The 24,892-nt window shown below is 38.3% G+C and overlaps 1 protein-coding gene across 1 annotated transcript; it reads left to right on the plus strand.

The window, feature by feature from the left end:
* The first annotated feature begins 1,385 nt into the window (after nucleotides 1–1,385).
* n4bp1 (nedd4 binding protein 1) lies at nucleotides 1,386–24,469 on the plus strand. The gene is made up of 12 exons (XM_015022207.1): nucleotides 1,386–2,118; nucleotides 8,908–9,135; nucleotides 9,224–9,397; nucleotides 10,139–10,650; nucleotides 11,366–11,732; nucleotides 12,547–12,879; nucleotides 13,977–14,212; nucleotides 19,211–19,341; nucleotides 20,084–20,180; nucleotides 20,807–20,914; nucleotides 22,089–22,190; nucleotides 22,270–24,469. The coding sequence occupies exons 1-12, from the start codon at nucleotides 1,807–1,809 to the stop codon at nucleotides 22,607–22,609; spliced, it is 2,940 nt and encodes a 979-aa protein (XP_014877693.1). The 5' UTR covers nucleotides 1,386–1,806; the 3' UTR covers nucleotides 22,610–24,469.
* Nucleotides 24,470–24,892: the final 423 nt, after the last annotated feature.

Raw genomic sequence — 24,892 nt, forward strand, 5'->3', positions numbered from 1 at the left:
ACTCTGTTGATCATTCACAGTAGTAAATGATCTAATTTAGTACTTTGGGATAACAAGATGGTGGATTTAGAGCATGTCGCGCCTCACAAGATGACATCTTAAATGGGCTTAGAAACCTAATGTTTGGCTATTTTAAACAACGTATTTTAAGTTTGACAAATACTAAACTGTAACTAAAAGCAAAACCCAGCCACAGGGCAAATTGGGCAAAATGTGACACAAACCAAACTGTACCATCGTACAGCTGCAGTAGCCACTGTTCATCCAAGGAGGGCAGCACTGAGATGCAAAAGTAAACAAATTTACACCAAAATGTCAACATTTTCACAGAAACATAAAGATTGTTCTTAAATCCTGCAAAACACAATAAAACACAGTGAAATTGAATCAAAAGTAATATTTAAATTATTTATGGTAAGATAAGTAATATCTATCCAGACCAGGGGTGTCCTGGTCCTGGTCCTCGAGGGCCGGTGTCCTGCAAATCTTAGATGTCACCCTGGTTCAGCACACTTGAATCCAACAGCTGAATCACCTCCTAAGTGCAATCAGGTTCTCCTGAGTCCTGCTAATGACCTCATTATTTGACTCAGGTGTGTTGAAGTAGAGATACATCTAAAAGTTGCAGGAGACCAGCCCTCCAGGCCTGGAGTTGCCCATCTCTGATCCAGACACACCTCTAACCTTAGTCATCCTTAGGAACCAGTGAGTCTCTCATGAATGAAGATGTCAGATGTAGATGTGAAAGTAGGAAGTGTCTTCAGTCAGAGACTTCTTCAAAGTCGCTGTATAACAGGCTGGTACAGGAGATCCTTCCTGCCCACAGCCATCAACGTCTACAAAAACTCTTTGAAGAACCTTATATAATAGGAGTTACGACATTTAGTTACCGTTTGGATTAAAACTGTAGTATGAGTCATGTTTTTAAAAAGAATATGTTTTTTTACATTTTGTTAAAATTTCGTGACAATTTATGAGACATAATCTGTGAAAAAAATGGATCTCTACCTCCTCTGAGTTATTTTGATATCTGAAGAAATCCAGCGCTAAAGAGGAGTGTCTTCGCCTTGTCAATCATCCTCACTCACTGCTAAACGTGCTATTGACTGAGAAACGGTTTACCGTTACAGAAAAACAGTTTATCCGTCATCGTTGTGCTAACTCGCCTGAGCATTCACAATAGGATCTTCTGACATGCTGTAGTATTAACAGAAATCAAGGCAGAGGAACCTATTTTTTCCCAGAATATTTGTCTTTTACCAATCTCTCACGACAAATATGTAAAAGGAAAAAAAAAAAAATATAAACGATACACACTGCAACTTTAATAGAGTTTTTTTGAATTGAATCAATCTCAAGCTAGTAACACTTGCTCACCACCAGAGGGCAGAGCGGTGGTTTTTACCCCGATGTGAAACCTATTTTTGTTTGTTTGATCCTCACATTTTAAATAATCTGTGATCTTATTTAATGATCAGGATGGCGTCAGAAATTTGGTTAGTTTGAGCGGAGTTTTTATTTTCTTAGCTGTCGGGCAGATAATCATCTTAGGACACAACACTCGACCGGGCTGTAGTGCTCTGATGAGGCCATCACTGGGACTTTCCGGATACGTCAGACCGAGCTTCCGACTTGTTAACGCTAGCTGCCGCCGCCGCCGCCGCGTTCATGTCGTTAGAGGCGGTTAACGTTACGTCGCAGCTCCGTAACAAACGCAGACAAGAGGCCATGAAAACTCCCAGAAGCCGCCAGCAGCGCCTGGAGGTCTGAATATAGAGGCGCGGTGGTCAGAAGCGACAGGGCGGGATGTCAACAACTCGGCCTCTGCTCGGAATGAGACGAATCACCGAGCTCGCGTGCCCGGAGCAGCCGGGCAACAGGCTCCCTGCGTCGGCCGGGAGGCAGCAAGCGGAGGCCCCCACAGTGGACGAGTTTACGGTCCTGGAGGACAAAGAAGAGGAGTTGAAGTGTGCCAGGCCCCGAGTGGAGCAAGTTTTTAAAGTGACGTTTACAATTATTGGTCTGTTAGACCACACAGGACAGCCGCACGGCAGCAAAACATCCCGGCAGATATGGCTGCAGCTCCGGGGCAACAGAGACGACGTGTCCAAGGCGAAGGTGGGTTTCAACCGGCCTTTCTGTACGCAAACCAACGCTGTCACGTCGGTTTCTTTACATTAACCAACAGTTCACTGTGACCTGTTGCCGTTTCTAGTCAGAAATAAGGAAACCTAAAGTGCATATCGACTGTACCACTCCCTGGTGAACAGGTGTGTGTCAGTGGCATGAACCTCAACTTTATTGACCAACAGCTTCTCTGCCTCACTCTATTGTCTTAAAAACCTTAACTCAAACAATTAACTTTATTATCTCACTTACTATTAGGTTTAAAATATTAATACAACCATTATTTGTTTGTATTTTCCTCTTCTGTCTTATTTTAGTGTTTAAAAATCTCAAATCAACTGTTACTTTCTTGTCATCTCCCAAAATCTGTCATCAGTTTTCCAGGGTTTTAAGTGTTTTTTTGGACTTTGAAGTATTGATGCACCAATCAGTACAAGAATAATCTAATCTTCCAGTTTTCAGCAGGTGAAGAAAGCTCTTAATGAAATAAAAACTGACAACTAGTTCTATATCTCTACAGTTTCCACCCCAATAGGATAGAAGAAAGGGTCTTTCCAGAGCAAACTGTCTCATTTTGATTATGTAAACAATAACTAAACTTTAAAAGCCTGTTTTGGACACTTTCTCTCATTGTAAAACGGATCATTTTTTTAGTTATTTGAGCAAAAATCTTCAAAACAGACTGTCAAAACCAGTTGTTTCAATGCTTAATATGACCTCTGGGATAATACGAACTGCTATGTTTTAAAAACTTTCAAAACATTTTGATGTAAAAACGAAATGGGTCCAACTGTCAGAGCTTTTAAATGTTACTGACTGCATATAAATAGAGTTAGACAGTCCTGATTGTCCCTTAGTTTACATTGATATCTGGGAAAAGACACAGAAAATCACAAACATTAGCAAAACAAAACCAAAATAAACACAATTAAAAGTTCAACCCATGATCTTTGGCAAATAGTGAGTTGGTAGAATAAATGCTGGTTATTTGATCACTAATAAGGACAAAAAGTTAGTTTATTACTGTAAAATGGGATTTCCTAACTGAAAACTGTGATGATGCATATTCTAAATAAATAAAGAGCTTTTATTGTTTTTAAGCTAAAGGATTTGATGAAGATCTGACCCTTTACATATTTTTAGAAAAGCCTGACCAGTTAGCAGTTTAGTCGTTATCAGGACTGGTCTATATTTCGGGTATTTTGTTCTGTAATTCTGCAAATTCCTGAAACTATAATCTTCCCTAAAAAAATAACAAACCATTAATTATTCAGTGCAGCTAAAAGTTTAATCCCAAATTAACCAATTGGAGCACAAAAAGCAGCCCACACTCTGATTGTACCAGACAGACGACAAGGATTATTTATACACTGCTCAAAAAAATAAAGCACAATGATAATGTGAAAACCTGAAGCAACTTCAACTGTGGCAAACAAGCCTGGGTAACGAAGTACACTGCTCCAAAAAATACAGGGAACACTCAAATAACACATCCTAGATCTGAATGAATGAAATATTCTCATTGAATACTTTGTTCTGTGCAAAGTTGAATGTGCTGACAACAAAATCACACAAAAATCATCAATGGAAATCAAATTTATTAACCAATGGAGGCCTGGATTTGGAGCCACACACAAAATTAAAGTGAAATGTTCCCTTTATTTTTTTGAGCAGTATATATTGGTTGCAGACTTATTGAGTTGTACAAGATTTTCATATTACATACAAAATTGTGTTTTGGGCAGAAAATCGGCTCTTTTTTTTGGTTTAAAGCTACTCACAATAGCTTTCTACCAAAAAGCTATTTACCTACTGCTCCTTATTTCTGTCCTAATTTGGGAATCAAGCTTTGATTGGAGAAGTTGTGTAGCTCCAAATACACGACTACTATTATTATTGTTAGCATGTATTATTTTTCCCTTGGTTTTGGAGCAATTTTCTGAGATTCCACATAAAGTTGGCAAAATACCAGTGGTTTCACAGGGGGTGGTAACAATTACCCACATCCAAATTAAAAGAAGTGAATCCTGATCATGGCAAAACAATTGCAGCTCGTGTTTTCTTTGGCATTGTTTACCATTTCCCCTTAGTCACCAACTTCTTCCAGCTTGGATTGTTTAGTTGAAACAAAGAACAAAGTGAGACAGATGTGGAAAACCCCATTAAAGCAGATTTACTGTTGATAGCACAGAACGCAAGAGTAGACGTTGATGATGGAGAAAACTAAGTCATTCTTTTTGAAAGCTTTTGCATCTCTTGTCTTCATGTCTACTCATAAAATAAGTGTAAATGCTTTACTTCGGTAAAACAAACTCAATAAAAACAGAACATTAGTTTTTTATGTGACTGGATAAGTCATGAGGAGATAATTACTCAACCTTTAGAAGATGAGCATCACTATACAAGATTATAGTTTGTCCCAAATGAGCAACAACAAGCAGCACATATATATAATTTTGATTAAAACAGAATCAAAATTATAATTATTAAATGTCTGGTTTCAAGTATGAGATGCTAGAGATGAGATTTTGTTTTACCAAAAAGCATTTTTCATGAGTTGAATAGTAAAGTCTCCAGTCTGGTCTGCTTTATTTGACCTGTTTATGTTTTCTGTAATGAATCACAACAATGGATGAGGAGTTTTTATATACGAGGGTAAAATCTGTGTCATGCTGACAGCTCATATTCCTTCAAATGAGTCGGCTTCAGAGGGGTCTTTCACACTGACTCCCAACAATAAAATGTGTTTTATTTAACCTTCGTTTAACTCTGCAGGACACATTATGAACCATTTCTCATAACCACTACCTGGCGAAAAGGAAATGGGAAATGATTTATTCAGTAAAATGTGTCACAGTGACTGCAGAAAACAATGAATTATGTTCAAGTTAAGTTATATTTAAAAAAAAACATGTTTCAACAAGTCTAATCAGTGTCATTTTTAATGCTGAGTAAACATAAATGTAATTAACATAAGGAATTTGTAATTTATTGATCTTAAGTATTTTCACAAAAAAAGTATTTTGGGTAACTTAATTTTGACACACTTGAAACTAGGATGGCACGGATAAATTGGCCAGCCAGTAAATCCTTAATTTTTGTTTTTATTCATTGTCTGTGATCAGCCAATAATCGCATCATAAACTGGTCTTATCTGCTGTTGCAAAAGTCTGAAAAGCAGCAACCTGGTCTCTTTCGCTGTTGCCAATTTGTTGTTTGTTGCAACTTTTCAGACAAAAAAAATTAACATTAGTGGATGATCGGCCAGAAAACTAGAAAACTGCAATTGGTACATTCCTACTTGAAAGTAGAGATTATACCTGTCTATACCTGTCACTATAATAATGGTAAATTTTCCCAGAAATTTATCATTTTGCTGGATGATAAATTTTCCTAGAAGTTATAGTGATGATATTGTTGTTTTGAGATCATTTTAAAATCATGTAATGCTTATGGCAAAGTAATGCAAGAACACATTCTCAAAGAACAATAAACTTTAACTTCTAATGAACATTTAACTCTAGAAATTGATTAAATATCCCAAATAAATAAAACAGAAACAACAAATACAATGAATTATGAAGGTTTAAAAAATGACTAGTAGAGACTAAAACACCAGACTGAAAACCTTTGCAGTCCAGTTTTTGAAAGAACGAAAAGAGAACAACAATAAATCATGCAAATAGGAATTATTGAGCTTGTTGTAATTCATCATGTGATTAACTGGTTTATTGTGACATTCCTAGTAGAGATTTGTATTTTAAATTAAAAAATTGCTAGAGAATTAAATGTCGTTTTTTTCCCTTTTTTCATCATAACCACAAAGAATCACAGAATTCAGTAAAATATCTTCACAAGTTGCAGAAGTTAAAAAAATGTGATGATTAGACAAAAATAACCACTTTCTCCACAAAAAGTCCATTTAGTTTGAAATGAATGTTTCACAGTGACTATAAGGTTCGCCTGATTCCGGTTCTTTATTCAGTTTGGTTGCCAAGTTGGTTGTTTTGTTGTAAAGTTATGTTGCAGATTTTATAAAATATCTTTTAGCTTTTTGAGCTGCTGATGCAGTTTAACATATTTTCCACAACATTAAATGCTAACTAAACATTTCTGACCATAGCTGCAGTTTCAGAGCGAATTTTAACCAGGGGATCTCCACATAGGAAGTCCATGTTCTGGTTTTCTTTATCTGCCGTTTACATGAACACACCTGAGGTAATAATAATAATAATAATCTGGTCAGATGGATTTAAGGTTGGTCTCAAATCCTCTTTTTTGTTTGTTTGTGAATAGATCCTTTTGATTCACAGCACAATTTAAAAGTCATGTGAGCTGCAGCTCTGTTCAGACATAATGCCTTTGGCTTACTGAAAAACGGCATTTAGATCAAAAGTTAGCCACACATTATGGGTGTAATTTCCCACAGAAGAGACTCTTTCACACTTCTGCATCCTGTGTCACGAGTCTTGGTCGTGTTTCAGCAGCTGCTTTGAGCTCTGCCAGTCAAGCAAAACCAAAATGTTTCAGTGGAGATTTCATCAGCCTCCAATGATGAGCAGCAGTCAGTTTTAGCTTCCTACTACCAGAAAGCTTAGCTTCAGTGTTTCTGTTTATCCAGACTCTCTAAATTCAGTTTTTGTGTCCAAAAGTTTTAAAATGGCTTCAGGTACAGCTAGGAAATGTCATTTATCTGATGTTAACTTAGTTGTAATGGCTGATAACTGATATTTACCGATGCTACATGTATTTTTCCTCGAAACATTAAGAAAACAACCACAATGCCTACATTTATTCTCTGCTTGAAACATGTTTCGGTCCTGCACTGCATCAGTATCACATGACCAAACAAATGTCACATGACCAATCTCCTGTTGAAAAACGAATGACAACGAGATGCAAACAAACATCGGTCGTTAATATTGGCCCAGCTCTGCTTATCTTACGATACGATATGTAAATAAATGACTAAAATCGTCAGATTTGAGTGCAAATTCATCAGAGATATCAAAATTATCATATAAAGTGATATGAAAATTTGGGCCAATATCAAAATGCAATGTTACTGACAGATCTAGCTAGCTACAGTCAGTGAAGACTAATTATTTTATTTATTCTATATTTAATGTTATATTTAAATTTGAATGGGGTCTTTTTCAGCTTTTATTGAGATATATTTTTAATTTATTAACTTGTAATACATTTAATTTTAGTAAAGGCTTATTTTTTTAAAATCAATTTTATGTTTTCTAAAAATTTTATGATAATTTTTTATTTAGTTAACCAGTAATACATTGTTTTATCCAGTTTTATATTTTCACTAAAAGGTTTTGTTTGTTTTATTCTTTTCAACTTGATGTATAGTTTTGAATTTTCAACTTTCATATATATATTTTGTTAGCTTGTAATACATTTATTTCAGGTTTAAAGGTCATTTATTATATTATTTATTCTTTTTGAATTTTAGATTTTTTTTTCAATTATGAAACTCACATTTTTCATGAGTTGAATAGACAATTTTTTTAGGTTTAAATTTTTAATAAGGACCGTTTATACTTATGTTTGTATTTTTGTCAACTCGATGTTTTTTTAAAAATTGTTTATTTTATTGTAAANTGATTTTTTCAGTAAATGTAATTTAATATCTATTACTTTTATGAAGTTGATGGTGTTTTTTTTTTATTATTTCCAGTTTCTATAAAAGTTTATTTTATTTTAAACAGTCTTTTCAGTAAAAGCTGAATCAGCCTGACCTTGTTTCTCTTGACTAACGCAGACCTGAGCTCCTCTCCTGGGGTCATTGTTGACTAATTTCCCTCATGTCGAGTGTTTCATGAATGCTAAACGGGTGTGTCACATTATCAGTCAGAACGCTGCTGATTCACCCAAACAGTATCTGAATCTGATTCATTGCAAATTGTTCAGTTTCAGCCAAACGTGACGTAAATTAATACAAATATCTTCCGACCTTACTTTCATTTTCTTTTTTCTTTTTTTTCTCTCTTCGCATTTGCTTAAATATGAAGAATTTTGCTCTTTTGTGATTTTGAAATCCATTTTTTAGGGATGAAATGATTAATTGTGATTAATTAATTATTAAAATAATCAACTAATTTAGTAATTGATTAATCGTTAACTGGAATATAAAGACCCTAAAAGAGGCCATTTGCTGAAAGAATGATAGTCGGAGCAGTAATGAAGCGAAAGCTGTAAAATATGTATATACCTTTTGTATTTAATGAAAAAAACTTTGTAAATATGTTCTTCCCGAAACTCGCCAAGTGTCAAATTCTGAGAAGATTATCTCTTATTAAATACCTTTTGCTCTTCAATTATTAAATGATTCATCAGATTAATCGTAATAATTGATTATTGAAATAATCAGCTAATTTAGTAACTGATTAATCGTTACCTGGAGTATGCACATTAATAAAAAAGGCCATTTGCTGGAAGGACACACTGTAGTAATATAAAGCTGTAAAAAATACACATGCACCTTTGGCTATTCAGTTAATAATGAGTTAATCAAAAAAAAGGTTATCCTTATAGCTTTTCTCATGTTATTGTAAGTATTTTTTTTAGCTGCAGATGCATCCTTTGTAACAAATCATCAAAGTAATTCTATATTGTTGCACTTTAGGCAATAAAATGTTAATTTTCTAATTTAAAAAAGAAATTGAATGAGTTATCTTTTCTAATTTATTATTTTATTCGTCAGAATGCTTGATTACTAAAACAGCCGTAAGCTGCAGCATTAATGTTTTAGTTTTTTCTCTGAAGGAGTATGTTCGAGGGCTCTGCGACCCGGAGCTGCAGAAAGAGGAGCACTATCCCACGGACATGCACTGCATCTTCGCCGGGGCCCGGGGCCTCTTCCTGGACAGGCTCATACGGGACACCAGCGCCGAGGTTCTGGTGCCGGAACCGGGCCGTCTGTGGCTGGTGGGCCGAGCTGAGCCTGTTGTGATGGCGCAAAGCAGAGTTCAGCAGTTTGTTGCTCTCTTCCAAGTAGGACTGGTGAAATTACGTTCATCAAAGTTGCTAAGTTGGCAGTTGTTTAGAGTTTTTTCTTCATTTGTTTGTGTTTTCTGTGCAGGAGAAGAAGAGTCTGCCAAGTGACAGAGAATCGGCGGTGAAGCGAGCGTTCAAGTCTTTCGTGGAGGAAAGAGATGATAAATACACCATGGAGCTCCTATTGCTGCCCAGTGCTCTGAAGGAGGAGTTATTGGGACTGGTTCACAGCCCCACCAGCACAAACACATCGGCACTGGTTGGTTAAATCCATATGATCTATGGCAAACGCTTCTAGGGAAAAAATGCAGGTTTATACTTACAGAATAATCAGAAAATCATCAAAAGGTCCATTTATTTCTGCAGTTGAGTCAGGCCTGGATGAAAAACTTATCATGATGCAAGCACTTCATATCTGTTGATAATTATTAATCAGTTTTTTTTGTTTTATATATCTGAAATAATACCAAACTGTTGGCATAACCTCCTGTTTTATCCACAGTTTTCACAACCTTTTTATTTTTAAGCAGTTATGAGACACAGTGACAAAACCAAAAACTGCTGCTGCGCAAGTCACTGTGCAGGTTGTTGCTAGGCAACCAAATTTGGAGGGTACTTGAAAGTTCTTATTATCCAGCAAGTTGTTGCTAGGTAACCAAAGAGTGAGTGAGCTAGTTGATGCCACCAACCCAGCTTAGTTAGCCGTGAGGTTGAGCATCTAAAGCCTTTCCTCTGCCTACCTGTTTGAGTCTGTTTACTGTATTCAACGACTAATGAATTAGTTGATGAATATTTCAATAATCAATTAATCATTTCAGTTTTTGCACCATGGCTCAAATTAGCTGCATTTGTACTCAAAAGTTTTGAGCCCTGAGTTTGAATGTTGGTCTATTTTTTAGTCCAAATATCTTAATATACTTGAGATAAGACAAAATTGGACCAAAAATACTTGGTAGTATTTTCTGTTTTTTCAGTGAATCATTTTTATTCCCACTATCAGGTCAACCAGGCGCTGCTTCCCAGCATGGCGGAGGTTGACCAGGACCGCTCACAGAGCAGCACTCCAGTGACAGAGCTCTCCAACCGCATCCTGGACACCAGCTTTGAGGAGAAAGGCGTTTCGGCGGCGGCGTCTGTCTGTGCAGGCGGGAAGGCGGGTTTGGGTCCAGAAGCGGTCCTGCTCAACGGCACCCGACCCTCACACAAGCGGCGCTCATCCGAGAGCGAGACTCGGGATACAAAGAGACAATACTCCCTGGAACGGAAGGAGGAGTCGCCAGAGAGAACGGCGAGGGAGCGACCTCGGGACAGGGAGGTCCGGGGTGCCGGCAGCAGCTGCAGGTCCAAAACCCCGTCTGCATCCTGTACGCTCTCCTCCTCCTCCTCCTGCTACTCAGGGAAAGCGAACACGGTGGCCGGTCCAATCACACAGGAGTCCGGCGAGGCCGTACCAGACGACGGTGAGGCTGTCAGCCCAGAAACCAACCTCCGCTGCCTGGTGAACTTTTTCAGGTAAATCTTGAAAGGGAAATTCACACCTTGCACGTTTTTGTTTTTCCATTTGGGATTCAGCTGCATTTAAAGACAAAAACACCCAGCAATTTTTTGGCAATAAATTAATGTTTTTTGTCGTCAAAATCCTTTTGAAAGTAGGAACTGCCCCATGCCTACTAAGCCCAATACAGCGCAGCCCGTTACCTAGCAACCCCATCAGAGTTCCGCCCGTTACCTAGCAACCCCATCAGAGTTCCGCCCATTACCTAGCAACCCCATCAGAGTTCCGCCCGTTACCTAGCAACCCCAGCAGAGTTCCGCCCGTTACCTAGCAACCCAAGCTGAGCTCCAGCACTTTTAGTCAACTGGAAGAGATGTTGTATTATATCTGTTTTTGTAATTTGTCACGGGATTGTAGATTTGAATTAATTTATTAGTTAAATTGAATTAATGTGTGTTACAACATTTAATTTCCCTTTGGGATCAATAAAGTGTTTTGAATTTGAATTAGCTTATGCTATTATAATCTTGTACAGTGCACCAAATGTGTTCTCTGTATAAGGTGAGAGAGATGTTTCAAAACCTAAAATTTGTCCCTGCTGTAGAATAAAGCACAATACCACAAAACATTATTAATAACAGTAACAAATTATGTACTTTAAGGGCTTGAATTTTACCTTGGGCACCATTTAAAAGTTGTAGCTATATTGTGAGATTTACTTTTCCTTTCCAGAACCATGGGCTACCAGCAGGAAGTGGTGGAGCGCGTCGTCAAGGCGACGGGGCAGACGGAGGACACCTTTCTAATCCTGGAGAAAATAGTTGAAGAAACCAAACGTTGTGAGCAGGACTGCAAAGTAGGGGACAGAGAGAGACGAATGAACTCCGTGCGTCCCGCCGACACCCTCTGCTCCTCTTCCTCCTCCTCTTCCTCCTCCTCGTCTTCGTCGGCCTCGTCAATGACGTCCCGTTTCAGGGAAAAGGAGCTGGGAGACTCTGGGAGGTCGAAGGAGAACATAAAGCCGAGCCAGCGAGGAGGAAGCAGCAACGGGTTGGGACACCGGCGGAAGTGCAGCGGCAGTGAGACGAGCACTCAGCAGGTAATCTCACATCAAGCCACAAATAATCCCATAATCCTCATTTCTGGCCATTACAGCACAATCCTTACGTTTTAAAGCTTCCATTAATCTGTCAATTTGCTGTGCATACCAATACATTTTGTTATTAAGGGACAAATAAAGAATCACTCTAGACTAGAATAAACGTTGTAAAACCAAGGACGAATCTTGAATGGGGCTGCAACCAGTCATTGTTTTACTATAACAGATCAGTATAACAGAGCTACAGACTAGGCGTGCACCGATTGCAGTTTTTTGGCCGATCTCCAATTATTGATCTTTAAAAAACCTGACTGCCGATTCCGATTTTGGCCGGTACTGAATTTTTTTGTCTGAAACGTCGCAGAATATATAGCAAGAAAGTTGCTGAGTTTTCTAACAGTGGGGCGACTGCAAACGTGTAGACCTGAGCTGGTGGGCCTGTCAGTCAGACCTCTCACTGCAGAGCAGAAGAAGACGGGGTTCATTTCTAGACCTTTGTTGAGGTTGAAAAGATCGGCTTCACATCAAAGTATCAATGGATCACAGATCTCCCAAAATTAGTGAAATCAGCACCAATAAATCAGCTTGCTGATGAATTGGTTCACCGTATTAAACAAATGGGGGTTTTAGCCTTGATTTAAAGGAATTCAGAGTTTCAGCAGCTTTGCAGAGGAAAATCTGCAAAGCTGCTGCTTCCAGACTTTAATCCCCACACTTAAACTTTAAAGTAACAATTTAAAGTTGAAGAAATCTTGATTAAATTTGTTTAAATAAATAAACATGTATTTATTTCTGTGTATCACATCCTTTTTAGGCCATCACAATCAAGAGAAGCTCCAGTGCTCAGGGCGGAGCAGGGAACTACGAAGTGATTACGATCGACGATGACGACAACATCATCCCCACCAGCGCCAAAACGGCAGACGGTCGAATGTCCCGGATAATGACGATGCCGCACCCTGACCCCACGCAGTCCGGGTCCCGAACAGACTACCTGGCGCGAGGAGGGGGCGGGGTCACGCAGCGGGACTACCTGTCTCGATGTGGGACTCAAACTTTGGGCGGACCAGTGAAGGTGGAGAGCGTTACGGCGCTGCGCAGCACGGCGCAGTGGCTGAGTAACGCCTCTCTGGCTTCAACTCCCAGCGTGAGTTTCTGTTTGTTTGGTTTTGTTGAATTATGGGTTAATTTCTCCATCCAGTCCAGGCTCAGGCACTGTAAAAACACAATATCTTACCAAGTATTTTTGGTGTAGTTTGTAGTGCAAATATCTTTGTACACTTTAATTCAAAACTAACTCATAAGTAACTTTTCAGCAAGATGTCAGAGCTTGTTTTAAGTCAATGATTTAGTATTGATGAAACGGTTCTTATTCCCTTGGCAGATTATTTCACTGATAACAGGGAAAAAATGTCTTGTTATAAGTGGATTTATCTGGATGGATCTAGTTCTTTTTCATCAATATTAAAGAGTTACTGACTTTAAACAAGCTCTGACATCTTGCTAAAAATAGTAATTTAGTTTTGTCTTATTTTAAGTGTACTAAGATACTCACAAAAATACTTGGTGAGTTTTTGTGTTTTTTCAGTGCTGACGTTTTGATTGTAGTTATTCCATAACAACTGCTACCCTGTTTGTCCATTTATAGCAAATCGTTCTCCAGTTTTACTAAATGCTATGAAAAGTGATTAAAGGTGTTTTTACACCTGATAGTTGGTAGACTCAGTTTAATTGGGACCAAAAAACAACATTGATATATTTTTATCTGCTGCGGTTCTGTCATACTGCACTGAGTCAAAACATGTTACCCTCCTCGCCTGTGGGGGCGCTGCTCCATGAACAACTGAAGGAAATGACACAGAAACCTCTGAAGAAGAACCTGAGTGCAACTTCCTTCTTTTTGAAATGTAAACAAAAATGGAGTTGTCAGATTTTAGCAGTTGTAGGATTTCTTTTTTGTCTTTGGTCATAAGATCATAAAAATTTATTTCGCTAACGCTAGAAACACGCGTTTCTAGTGCTAGCGAACCTAGACTAGTTGAGTTTTTGCTCTTTTTAATTCTGTAGTTGGACATGACTCCAGCCTTGGAGTCTTGCTCTGTTTTATTAGTTTTTATTTACTTTCATTAGTTTTTTTATGTTTTGTAGTGTTACTTTCTAACATCAGATTTGACTTAAAGCTGAGAATGAGCTGCTGCTCTGAGTTCCCTCCCCTAAGTGTTCCTGCTTCCTGTGTCCTCCCAGTCGGCTCAGCCCATCAACCGGACCGCAGCCTCTGCCTACCAGACCATCAGCCACGTGAACTTCCAGGGTGGCGTGGCCCGGACCCCGCCTGCCAACGATCCGCCAGCCCCGCCGGTCACCGGCCTGGCCCGGTTCCACCAGTCGCTGCGGACCCAGTTCACCTTGAACCTGCCGAACGAGCGGGGGAACCCGGACCTCAGGCACATCATCATAGACGGCAGCAACGTGGCGATGGCGTGAGTCTGCACACAGCTTCTCACTTCTTGGTCACTTTCAGTCCTTTAGGTGTCGAGTCGCCACAAAACTCTTGAGATGATGAACTGGAAGTGTTAGAGTAGGAGGAGAAGCGTAGGCTCCTTTTCCTGCCACATAAAATCTCATATGATTCACAATAAACAAAGAATATTGACACGTGTGTATTGAAAATAAACTATTGCAGCAGGCCTGAAACTGACAGTTCAGGCCTGCTGGGACCAAAAATGTCGAAGTCGTCAATTAATCGATATTACTGATAATTAATCCTGTGTTAATGTTAAGTCAAAGGAAAGACTGAGCCTTTTTTACCTGCATGTTCATCCTTTGCTACAAATGATCAAGCATACACAAAAATAATGTTATTGCATTTTAGGCAATAAAATTTTTATTTTTTTTTATTTCAAAAAGGAATTAAGTTGTTTTCTGTATTTCTAATATTATATATTAAAAAAAGGCTTACGTGTAATTCTTAGAAACAGCCTCAGCTTTATCAGCAAAAATAAGACTTTTTGTGACAGAATGACAATCTGATTTCACGTTTAAGAAAAACCATGACTAACATTTTGATAAGAATCGTCCACCTCCCTCATTACTCACCTTTGGGGTGAAAATGCGATACCGCTGTGGTTCAGGTGTAAACAGGAGTTACTGGCACACCGTAAGCGATCAGTCATTGGCTTTTTTTGGCTGAAATTGAGATTTTCTTTAAGCGCCGCTTGAGTCAATCCTCGTTTTCTGAGATAATACAAAAACAAAGAAGGGAGTAAATGTTGGTAATAAGTGCCAGTCATAACCGGCTCATGTTGATATTTCGTCAGAATCAGTTTTAGTTTGATTTTTTTTTTTTTTTTAAGAATCTGTGTGAAGCTGCAACTCATCTGATGACAAATCGAATCTGTGTTAAGTTGGTGTCGCGTCCCACACCGCGTACTACATGTTCTCCTTTTGACTCGCGAAGCCGCCCCCTTCCCATCAGCACCGTCGCCGCTTCATGCACGCGCCACACAAAACCATGCGTGCAGGTCTGTGCTACAACCCCGGCGTCGTTGGCGCGCCCACGCCTTCACATGTTGTTGTGACTCATCACGTTTGGGTATGACTGTGCGCAGGCCTCAGAGCAGCTGTTGCACCATGTCGAAGCGAGGGCGGCTCGTTACGGAGGTGTTTCTCAGAACAAAATACCTTTTCTAGTAACAAAAAGAAAATCAGCGATTTCAATCTCTGATTGATCCAGAAGCTGTTTGTCACAGATTTAATGTGCAGATGAAGATGAAAGAAGTTTTTGCTTTCACTTTGATTTATGGGTTCGGTCTTCATCCTGCATGACCTTATCCTGACTCTCTGCTTGTACAACTACTTCCTTTCACGTTCTGGTTTCTTCCTTCCTTCCTCCTGCTTTACCCGAACTGTGCCCATCATGCACCTCTGACTCAGCCCAATGTTTCAACATGACCAGCAGTTCGGTTCTGCCTGTTTTTCTTACAACACCAAAGTGTTTCACTGGGATTTTATGTGACAAATAAATAGCAGAAAGTATATCATCCATTTATTTTCAACCCCATTTACTCCGACAACCCTCGTTACACTGCAAAAACACCAAGTATTACCAAGTATTTTGGTGCAAAAATCTTAGTACACTTGAAATAAATCAAAACTAACTCATCAGTAGCATTTCAGGTAGATATAAGAGCTTGTTTTAAGTCAATTATTCTTTAATATTGATGGAAAAGTACTAGTTTAACAGAGTATATCATTTTAAAATAGCAAAGTCCAGATGTGATTTATGTAAACAATTTCTTCCAGTACAGAGTAAAAAGGTCCGTCTTGATTTACTTCTACAGTTGTTCTCTCCATGCTAAAGATCTGAAGTTATTTTATCAATTATTTTGATGATTAATCAGATAAAAACAATTAATTGCTGCTTTGAGTGTTCAGAGAAGGTTCTTTTTTAATCTTAAATGCAAAATGCATTTATTTTTAGTACAGTTTTTGCGTAATTACTGCTTTGAGTGTGCACATTTTTTAGCAAGTGGCCTTTCTTGAATCTGTATATTCCAGTTAACGATTAATTGATGACTATAATAGTTGACAATTATGTCAATAATCGATTAATCGTGACTATTCTGATTAATTGTTTCAGCGCTAGTTAGAAAAAACCTCTTCAGTGATCAAATCTGTCAGGAAATTATTATAAAATCTAATTTATTGAGAGTTTATCACTAAATAATATTTCAAAAAGTTTTTATTTAGTTTAAAAAAACGTCCCAGTGAAGGCTCACTGACCAGGACATGCCCTGATCCTAAAAAACACTTATTTAAAATCATTCAAATGAAGTTGAGCCCTTTTCCCTCCTTTGGTTGCGTTTCCGCAGAGTTTGGTGATTATTACACGACTTACCCCACTTTCATGTCATTCATCACTTTCTCTCTCAGCAGCTGTGGGAACTTCCCTGCTCTTTGCTTGCATTGACCCCTGGCTGAAAACGATCTGCCTCTGAATGCACCCTGTTTAGACTCTGACATGTTTGTAGAGTTAAAACACCAGGGAAAGTGAAACGGGTCTGCAATGTTTCCCCCTGATCAGTATCACAAGTCTCGGCAGCAACTTCCTCAGATTTCAAGTTGGAAAATTTTATCTCTTTAGTTTATGACAGCATCTGCCGTGTTTTAGTGCCTGTTTCTGCTGCAGCTTTGTAACTCATTGCATCACCGTTTGCCCCAAAAGTCCCAATAATCTTCCTTCTTGGTTGTTCTTTTGGCCGCGTAACGTCAGCCTGGAAGGAAAGCTGCTAAATATTGTTTGTGGCATCACTAACCTGTTCAGGCTGCCTGCATGCGTCTCTGTGAAACCACAGCTCACGTGAGTCCAGATCTAAAACTCGATAGTAACCCGAGCAGAAAGGGAAAGAACCAGCGCAGACGGGAGAGATATTCTCATGACGAGGAGGAATTTTAATTTAAAAATTTTAACTCCTGAGAACATGGTACAGACAAAACTCTGAGTGGCTTAGTTTAAGATTCACCTGAATCTAAAAAAATCTGCTTTTGGTATCCAATTATTAATTGGTTAATGCAGAAAAATATTCAGATTTGATCAGGTTACTAGATTAGTTGATGATTAATCATGACTAATCTCTTTAATTGTTACTTAAAAAAATCAACAGATCAGCTCTTCACTGTAAGCAGAAAAGGCTGAGAGTTTAACCTTTTAATGTTTGGAAGCATTTTTAGCTGCAGATTCATCTTTTGCTACAAAAGCTCAAGCGTTCACTAAATGAAAGCTGGCACTGCATTTTAAAAAAGGTTTTCTTATTTAGAAAAGGAATTGAACCATTTACTTGTTTGCGTCTTTTTATATAAAGAAAAAACTCTTAAGTGGTTAAATGAAAAATCTGCAGAATGTGGCCATCTATTTTATCCAATTAATCATCAGAATAATCGTTAGTTGCAATCATATCGTCCAGCATGATTTGTTATCGTGACAGGCCTACGTCTCTCTCCATAGCTAAAAATAGCACCTAGCATACTTGCGTCAACAGCGTAGGCGTTAGCAGAAGCGAGAGCGATGTTGTGCAACATAAATAACCTTCCGGCCAGATCACACTGCGCCGAATAGCTTAACAGTATTTATTATTACAAAAATTTTTATAATTTTTGAGGCAGGTTAATTTGCCTCCAGGATTTTTTTTAATTGTTGTACCTGAATTATCCATCAGTGATGACAGAAACTTTGTGCTATTTTTAACAAACATTGCTGCTCAAACAAACAAACAGAAAAATCCCTGACACGTATTGGTTTGGTGGTTTGGGCCTGATGAACAGCACCAGAGATCTGCTGGCTCTGATAACGTCGATAGTTGTGCGATCTGTCTGCAGCTTCCTGCTCAGGGAGTTTCTCATCTGGGCTGCTGCTGGTTGTTTGCGTTGTGGTTTTTGTTGCCTTACCTACCAGCATGTTGAACTGGAGCCATCTGACGTGCGCTTGCAGTTTGTGCACGTCACCGGCGACATTGTGTGTCAGCTGATATTTTAAATTGTGTCTCCTGGAAGTTTTGTAGAGGCTAATTAAAGCCTGTTTTCTTTGAAGTTGTTGCTAATCTTTAAAATGTTTGGGTTCGTTGTTTCTGATTGCATCATAGTCACAGATGTTTGTGCATTCAGTTTCAGGTGAATTTCTGCAAAGCAAGACTCATATTTTACACCCCTGAATTAAAAAGATTTACCCTTTTTGAGCTGCTGATTCAGTTTATTTCCCCACACTTTTATGAAGCTGCATCTGAAATTAAATAAGACTTCTGCAAAATGTGTATTAAACATCATTAATGACATTCAAAATTCTTATGACAGGAAATTTATCACAATAAAGGATAAGCAATACAATAAATGCTCAGCCCCAAGTCAGAGCTACAATTAAGCAATGTATATGTATAATATAATGTACCAAAAATGTGTACATTTTGCATTTAATATGAAAAAAACTTCTGTTTCTGTAAGTATTTTTACCCAGAACTCCTCCAGGGGCAGCTTTATCTTCATCTGGTTCAAATTTTATTACACAGTCAATAATTGGTTAATCCAAATACTCAACAGATTAGGCTTACGCTGTATTAATGTAAAGTAAAGCAGAAATGGCCGAGCTTTTCACATGTAGACGTTAGAATTAGTCGTTTTGCTGTAGATGCATCATTTGCTACAAATTATCAAACATACACTAAAAGGAATGCTATGTTACTGCAACAGAGGCAATAAATTGTTCATTTTATTTTTTAAAAAGGATTTGAATTCTGTTTGTTTGCATTTTTTACGGAATTTTAATATTGTAAAAACAAGCTTAAGAGATTAAATGAAAAATCTGCAGAATTTATCATGTTAATTGTCAGAATAATCGATAGAAAACTAAAATAACCGTTGGCTTCAGACCTACTCCATTGCATCTTTTTACATCGTTTTGAAGTTTAATTTCCTTTTATTTTTTGTAGTCATGGCCTTCACCGGTTCTTTTCGTGCCGCGGCATTGCTCTGGCCGTGGAAATGTTCTGGCGGAGAGGCCACAGGGAGATCACAGTGTTCGTTCCACAGTGGCGTCAGAAGAGAGACCGACTCGCTACAGGTAAACCTGAGCTCACCTTAAAGTTCAAAACTAAGCATCTTTCTGTGTTTAGCTATATATACACATATAAATATTTCGATAGATAATACGTTTAATAGAATATTCAATAATCAATATTTACAGCATGTTGGGAATTGAAGAAAAAGACTTTAGCTGGTCAAACTCTCAGGGTTGCTAGGTAACCAAAGTGGGAACTCCTTCTTTGGTTGCCTAGCAACAGCTTGTTAAGTAACTTGTACAGCAGCAGTGTCAGGTTTTGCCTCATAACTGCCTAAAAATAATAATAATAAAACGATGTGGAGTGAAAACTACAGTTAAAACAGGAAAGGTCATGCCACCAGTTGGCAGTATTTCAGATATTTAAAACACAAACCTAATCAATAATTATTGATCTCGACTGTTTTGCAGCTGTTTCATCCAGTTCTCAATGATGATATTGAGACCAAATTGGTATCATTATCTGATTATTATTTTTCCTCTCTTATCATATTAATGTGTTCTTAAAATATTTTGGAAACACCTATAAGTTTTATTTCTATTTTAGGTTTAAACAAAAATAATAAAAAGAAAAGGTATCAATGTTGGAGATACTGGCCTTGTATTTTCCACATTATTACAAACCTCTAATCTCAACACAAAGTGATAAACCCCAAATTCAGGGACATTTTTAATTTACTCAAATACTTCAGATCATCATTTGACTCCACATATCTTGTTCTTAGCCATATTTTTTTTATTCCAGAGCAACACTTTCTGAACCAGCTGGAAGACCTGCGGCTGCTGTCCTTCACCCCCTCCAGAGAAGTCTGCGGCCAGAGAATATCTTCACATGACGACAGGTAAAAATAAAAAACGTTTTCACCTCATTTTCCACCATAAAAGTGGCTTAAAAAGCACAGCTACATATTTACATAGAAAACATTTAGGTTGGTTACCCTACCCATGCTAAATTACCAATATGAACTAAGTGATAGTAAGATAAACTAAGTTAAATTGTGTAAACAAAAAACAATAATGGGCTAAACCTAGAAAAAGTAAGCTAGCAACATAAAAAAATTTTTAAATAAGCTAAAATGTGGTAAAGTGTAGCTAGCATAAGAAGCTAATTTATTTCTCTGTAAATGAGAAAATCTGGTGGAAGAAAACTGAAATGAAACTTTTACTCAAGTTTTTCAGATGGTCTACAAATGATCAAGAGAAGCCTCATCCTTTTGTTAAATCTCTTAAATGTGAAGCTTTGGCATTGAATAGATATTTGAGGAAACTCTGGAAATATCTCTGAAAGTTTGCCGGTTCCACTTGAAGTCAGATTGTGTCATAAATGCCTTCAGACTGAAAACAGGATCCTGACTGAGCTCTTCAGGTTTTCCTCTCCGCTCTGGAAATGTCTGACCTTTGAACGCCGGGAAAATCCTGAGTGTCTAATCCAAACAATCCACTCTGCCTCTTTTTTTTTTTTTTCCAGGTTCCTGCTCCACCTAGCAGAGAAGACAGACGGGATAATCGTCACCAACGACAACCTGCGGGACTTTGTTGACACCTCGGACACATGGCGTCGGATCATTCAAGAGAGGTGATTGGTTGCGATTTGTAGAGTTCAGTTTGTCAGACGCTGACGTGTGTTTCATTACCCTGAGAGATGCTGGAAAGTCCAGCGACGCAGCTGACTAATAAAGTTTTATAGCTTGTTTAGCTTTACTGAAAAAGTTCCTCTGAGAAAGAGGAAACAGAATCTTCACAGGAACTTGTTCTAATTAGTGAAATATTCACGTGTTTAATGTATTCCATAATATCCGTGGCACATTTTCTATTTTTCTTTTCATTGACTCACATTTGTATTATATTTTAATGGAACATGATATTATAATGTTTTGCTTCTTTAATTGGAGATAATCAATGTTTCTTAGATTCATTTACAGACCAGAAGATAAAATAATTTTTAATCAAAATAAGTCTTAAATGTCTAAATTATTCCTAGTTTTCTAGTGAAACATTTAAAGAGACAATGCAATGTAAATATAAATACTTTTTTTTTTGCCATTTTGCTGAAATATGTGAGTGTTAACAGCTGATATTTATTCAAAGTTTAAATGCTAAAAGCAGCTGTAGACACTCAGAAATATTTTTATTTTCTGTGATTTTCTCACCACCTACTGGTTGGTTTGTGTATTACATCAAGGTGAGCACCATATTTTACCTGAAAGCAGCTTTTCTTCATTCCCTTTATATTACATTCTAACATTTAGTCACAGAAACACAAAAGGATGGTGATTCTGTCAAACTGAGGACTGTCCGGGCTCCAAACACAGCCTAATGTATGTTAGTAATTTAAAACTGAATTTCACGAGAAGAAATTTATGTGACCAGGTTTTCCTGAAATCTAATACCGAATGTTTTTCCATTTCAAAGTGAGTTTTCTGGGGCATTTCATGGGAAATTCTACTGAATGTGATATTTATTGTAAAGAGTCAAACAGTCTCTGGACTTTTTTAAATACTGCTCTGTTGCTTACTGATCACGATAAATGACAATACTGTAAAAGCCCATTACTACCTGTGAGTGTAAACTTTGAGTTTGGGGGCGTGGCCAGCAGCAGCTTATTTGGATTTAAAGTGACAGAGGCCCTAAAACACACCTGTCCTAGCCAGGTAAAGGAAGCATAATAGCTCACCTTTACAAATTGCTGTTGGTTTTTCAATATGAAATTTTCCATTTGTGTGAACGCTGCACTTTGCGTTTCCTGACAGGCTTCTTCAGTTTACCTTCGTTGAGGATCACTTCATGATTCCTGACGACCCACTTGGAAAAGACGGACCCCACCTGGACGACTTCCTGCGGAAAGACAACAGGTGAGCCATCCGCTGTGTATCTGTGACTCTGGTTGTTCGGGATTTATCTGCAGCCTGTTTCTTCTTCTTCTCTCTCCAGGACAGTTTCCCCGCCGCTGTTCCACCCTCCGGATTTCCGGGCCTCGTCCCAGCAGCAGCAGCAGCCCGTTAACGTCCAGACTCTGCGTAACCCCGCCTCCCTGACGGCCCACCCCACCGCACACTGGCCGCACTCCGGGCCGCCCGAGTGGCATCCTCCGCGCCGCTCGCCCTCGCCGTCGCCCGCTCCGCCGCCGCAGCGGTCGCCGGGGGAGACATCAGAGCTGAAGAGGAAGCTGTACGATATCTTTCCTGACCAGAAGCAGCGGATCGACCGGATCCTCAGCGACAACCCGTACATGAGGGACCTGAACGCGCTGTCGGGTCTGCTGCTGGGGTGAACCGCCGCCCGACCACCATCTTCTTCTTCTCCTCGTCGGAGGGCACAGAAACTGTTTATTAAACTAGCTGCTATCTGCAATGAATATTTTCTGGGATTTTTTTTTTCCATCATTTTTTTATCTTTTGCTTTCTGGTCCATCGAGGTGAGCAGCACCACTGTCTGCAGAACATAACCAAAACGATTTCTGTATTTCAGCAAGAAAAATTCTGTGTTTGTCTGGGAATAAAATCTCTGCTAGCGATCGACAAGACTTTCAACTTTCACTCTGAAGGTTGGGAGAGTTTAACAAGACACACAGAATCTCATGTTGAAGAGGGTTAACTTTGTTTATAAGTGTTTACCGTTGGAAATCGTACTTTCAGTCAACTGGTCGCCCTCCTCGCTTTCCCTCCATTTTGCTGCTGAAGCATAGAAACGCGTCGACTTTACGTACCAACTTGTTCCTGAAATGATCAAACCTGACCACTAGATGGCGATGGCATTGTCCAACAACATACATAAAGATGGAAAGTAATTTTTTTCAGGATGAATAATTGTTTTTACCACCACACTGGTTCTAGAGGTAAACCAGAATCAACCGGCTTTAGTTTAATCCTCCATTTTGAATTTTTGGGGAGATCAGCATGGCCATTTATCACCAATCTGATTTCTAATTTCTGCTTTAAGCATCAGGCTACATTTATAAACACTATTTACGACATTTTCAAGCAGCCCTCCAGTCAGGAGTTACACACACAGTTCCAAGCTGCATTTATAAATGCCAGCTTTCGATTTGAAAGTCTACAAATTTATGTTTAAATCTGGATTTATGAACAGTTTGGTTGATATTAATCAAACTCAGCTTTTATAGCACCTTATATAAATAAATATCCTGAAATGCTGCTTAAATTGTTAGTTTGCTTTGGTTCAGCACCAAGTTGGTTGAGAAGGAAATAACTTGTTTATTTTTACCTTTTTTCATCCAGTAAAACATTTTTTTCCAGCTGGTTGATGAGCTCTGAGACCGTTTTGCAGAAAACGTACATGGATTATTTAAAAAATCAGTTCAGTGAATAAAAGGTGGTAACAATGTATTAAAGTTTGTTTAGGAAAATATAGAAGCAGGTCAGCATAAAGCTGTTTTCAGAGGCATGTGGTGCAGGTTGTAGTGACATCTAGTGGCACAAGCTGCAAACTGCAGCAGTAGCAACATGGTTGAGTGGGGAGGGCAACCTGTTATTTTGTGAGAAACATCCATATTTTCCTTCAAAATGTGTAGGAATGTGTAACAACTTGACCCAGGTTTGTAAACAGTTGACTGAGGATCCTGAGCTTAAAAATTCCCACAACAAACCAGAATTTACTGCTTTGATGATCTCTTTAAAAAAAAAAAAAATACAAAGAAAACCCATCAGAGTTGGATGAGCGTTCAGTTCTGAGGTATTCGGTGAGTTATGAACCTTGGTTTGGAAGCGATGGAAACAAACACTACAATATTTATCTTCTGATTACACCTCGATCCTGAGGTTTTCTTATTGTTTTCAGTTCTGAGTTACATTTGGAACTAAAGTGAAATGCACTGAAGAGAAAAGCTGAGCGAGCAGATAAACGTTTCATGTTTATCTCCTTAAAACTCAGAAGGTGGCTGCAATTTTCAGATCTAACAACCCTCTAGTTTTTGCTAAATTCAAAACTTTCATGTGTTTAAAGGATGTTATGTTGTAAGGGTTACTGAAGGATTCCCCCCCTTGTATTATAATTCTTCTGTGTATATTGATTTTTTTGTCTTGTAAATATTCACATTTTTGCTTACAGTGCACATATGGTTTAATGTATGTTCAAAATCCAGAATAAATGCAGCCTTCCCCATCAAACATCAGCTGCTCTGTTTATTTTCTGCAATATTTTAATCAGCTTCTCATTTTTAATAAATGCATTGTAGCGCGTGTACTATTTGCCATATTTTTTATTATGTCTTACTTTTTATATATGCTTGTTTACAAAAATCTGAGAAAATTCAACCTTATTTGAAGCTACTCTGCACTTTCCAGCAGAAACTTCACATTTTGAGCGACTCAAATTAAGCAAATAAACCAATTTCATAAAAACACGGCAATTTGGAAAAATACGTTTCTTAGATTAGAGTCACGTGATCATCAACCGGATGTTACTGGCGGAAAGGACAAGGAAGACAGAACTGTTACGTAGATTACAGGACTTTCCACTGTGTATCTGATTTTTGTTAAGGTACCTTAAAAAGACGAAATTAATAGAGAGAGTATAATTTATTTTTGTTTTGTTT

Source organism: Poecilia latipinna, unplaced genomic scaffold (genome assembly GCF_001443285.1).
Source record: "Poecilia latipinna isolate Pla-1442-1.1 unplaced genomic scaffold, P_latipinna-1.0 Scaffold2956, whole genome shotgun sequence".
Taxonomy (NCBI): Eukaryota; Metazoa; Chordata; class Actinopteri; order Cyprinodontiformes; family Poeciliidae; genus Poecilia; species Poecilia latipinna.

Excerpts from the sequence above, each read along its gene's own strand:
- n4bp1 (XM_015022207.1), top strand. The coding sequence starts at position 1,807 with ATGTCAACAACTCGGCCTCTGCTCGGAATGAGACGAATCACCGAGCTC. Across the intron at positions 2,119-8,907 it reads ACGACGTGTCCAAGGCGAAG|GAGTATGTTCGAGGGCTCTG; the intron begins GTGGGTTTCAAC and ends TTTTCTCTGAAG. Across the intron at positions 20,181-20,806 it reads ATATCTTCACATGACGACAG|GTTCCTGCTCCACCTAGCAG; the intron begins GTAAAAATAAAA and ends TTTTTTTTCCAG.